General features: G+C 35.0%; 1 protein-coding gene across 2 annotated transcripts in view; it reads left to right on the forward strand.

Moving 5' to 3' along the window:
* Positions 1 to 1,067, forward strand: part of xpnpep2 (X-prolyl aminopeptidase (aminopeptidase P) 2, membrane-bound) — a 96,262-nt gene extending 95,195 nt beyond the window's left edge. For both annotated transcript variants that reach the window (XM_020592832.1, XM_020592841.1), the window contains exon 22: positions 529 to 1,067. In XM_020592832.1, coding sequence (XP_020448488.1) covers positions 529 to 726 — 198 coding nt within the window. In that variant the 3' untranslated portion in view covers positions 727 to 1,067. The remainder of the gene's footprint in view (positions 1 to 528) is intronic.
* Positions 1,068 to 1,498: the final 431 nt, after the last annotated feature.

The following is a 1,498-nucleotide window of genomic DNA, read 5'->3' on the forward strand; positions in this document are numbered from 1 at the left end:
TATATATATATATGTGTGTGTGTGTGTGTGTGTGTGTGTGTGTGTAAATTACATAAGCACTTACTGCTGCTTACACACTGATACATCTTTAATAACTAACATTTTAATAACAATACTTATGTAATGCTACTTAAATAGGAGTTTGAGTGCAGGACTTTTACTTGTAATGGATTTTCAAGTAAAAGTCACTTTTTTATTGGTACTTTTAGCAATAAAACAAGTAAACAGTGTGTACCACCACATAGCAATGATAATTTATTTGTATTTTTTTGAAGATGTGACCAAGTGGGGAAAAGTACACAAAAAACAAAAGTGGTCCAAGTATTGATCCCTGTGGAACACCGTATTTGATCCTAGAACTAGAAAAAAGGATAATTACATATTTTAATTTAGTTTTGTGGACTTGTTACCCTGAATTGCAATTACGTTCATCGGATTTCTTTGTAATATTAAAAAACAGTTTTTTCATTATGTAAATCTTTTGACCTAATTAAGACTTTCATAAAGACTGGTCCTCTCTTCCTTCAGCTTCAGTGGCTGAATAAATACTATGAGACAATCCGGAGGGTGGTCGGTCCTGAGCTGGACAAACAGAGATTATATGAGGAGAAGGAATGGATGCTAAGAAACACCGAGCCCTTCATGGCGTCTGAATCTTCTGCAGGCATCTGTTCCTCTTCGCTGACCCTCATCATTCTTGCCATCGCTCTTCTTCACATTATTTGAACATGTCCATGTTTTTTGCACTTAATGCATTCACAGCAGACTTGCACAAATGTGGTTCACCTATGCAGTCTCTACTGAGCAGCTATACCAGGTTGAGAGATGAACTCCAGGGCTCCTTTGGAAAAGAGGTTGTAAACCTCAATGGGACTTCACCAAATAAAATAACATTTTTAATTAAAGGATATATTTGTTAAATAGTCAATTTATCTGAATAAATGTCTAGTAATGTGATGTTAAAATTTTAAATATCTCGTGTGATTTTTCTTTTTATTTTTATGTTGAAGCTTTTTGCCTTTTAAACTGGATATTTGTATGACCAGCTGATATAATTTCTATATTATTAAAATTCTTTAAAACTGAGGTGTGGACCAAACCAGTGACAGTGATCAATTTTTGTCTGGACAGAATCATAAAAGGCTTTAAACTGGACTATAACCTTAACAACAATGACTTCACTTCAACTGTTTAACTAACCAGATAGTTAATTAATAGTAGGATAATTTTGTAGTTAAACACTGTACATTTAAAACTAGTAGTATTTGTGTACTTTCAGATAACTGGTTTCATCTTTTCAACAGCTGTTAGTAGATCTTGTGGTTTTCTTCTTCCACATGCAAAGAGCTCATGTCCGCTGATGGCTTGTTGCCTGGCAACAGTTCTGTCAGTGTGTGCTGAAGATGTGAACATACTGCCTGCACACCACACCCTGCATCTGCATGTTCTTGTCAAACATGCATCACTAAAAGCACGTGAAGAAAAGACAAGTTCATCC

The sequence above is a fragment of the Monopterus albus genome, unplaced genomic scaffold, assembly GCF_001952655.1.
Source record: "Monopterus albus unplaced genomic scaffold, M_albus_1.0 scaffold2.1, whole genome shotgun sequence".
Lineage (NCBI taxonomy): Eukaryota > Metazoa > Chordata > Actinopteri > Synbranchiformes > Synbranchidae > Monopterus > Monopterus albus.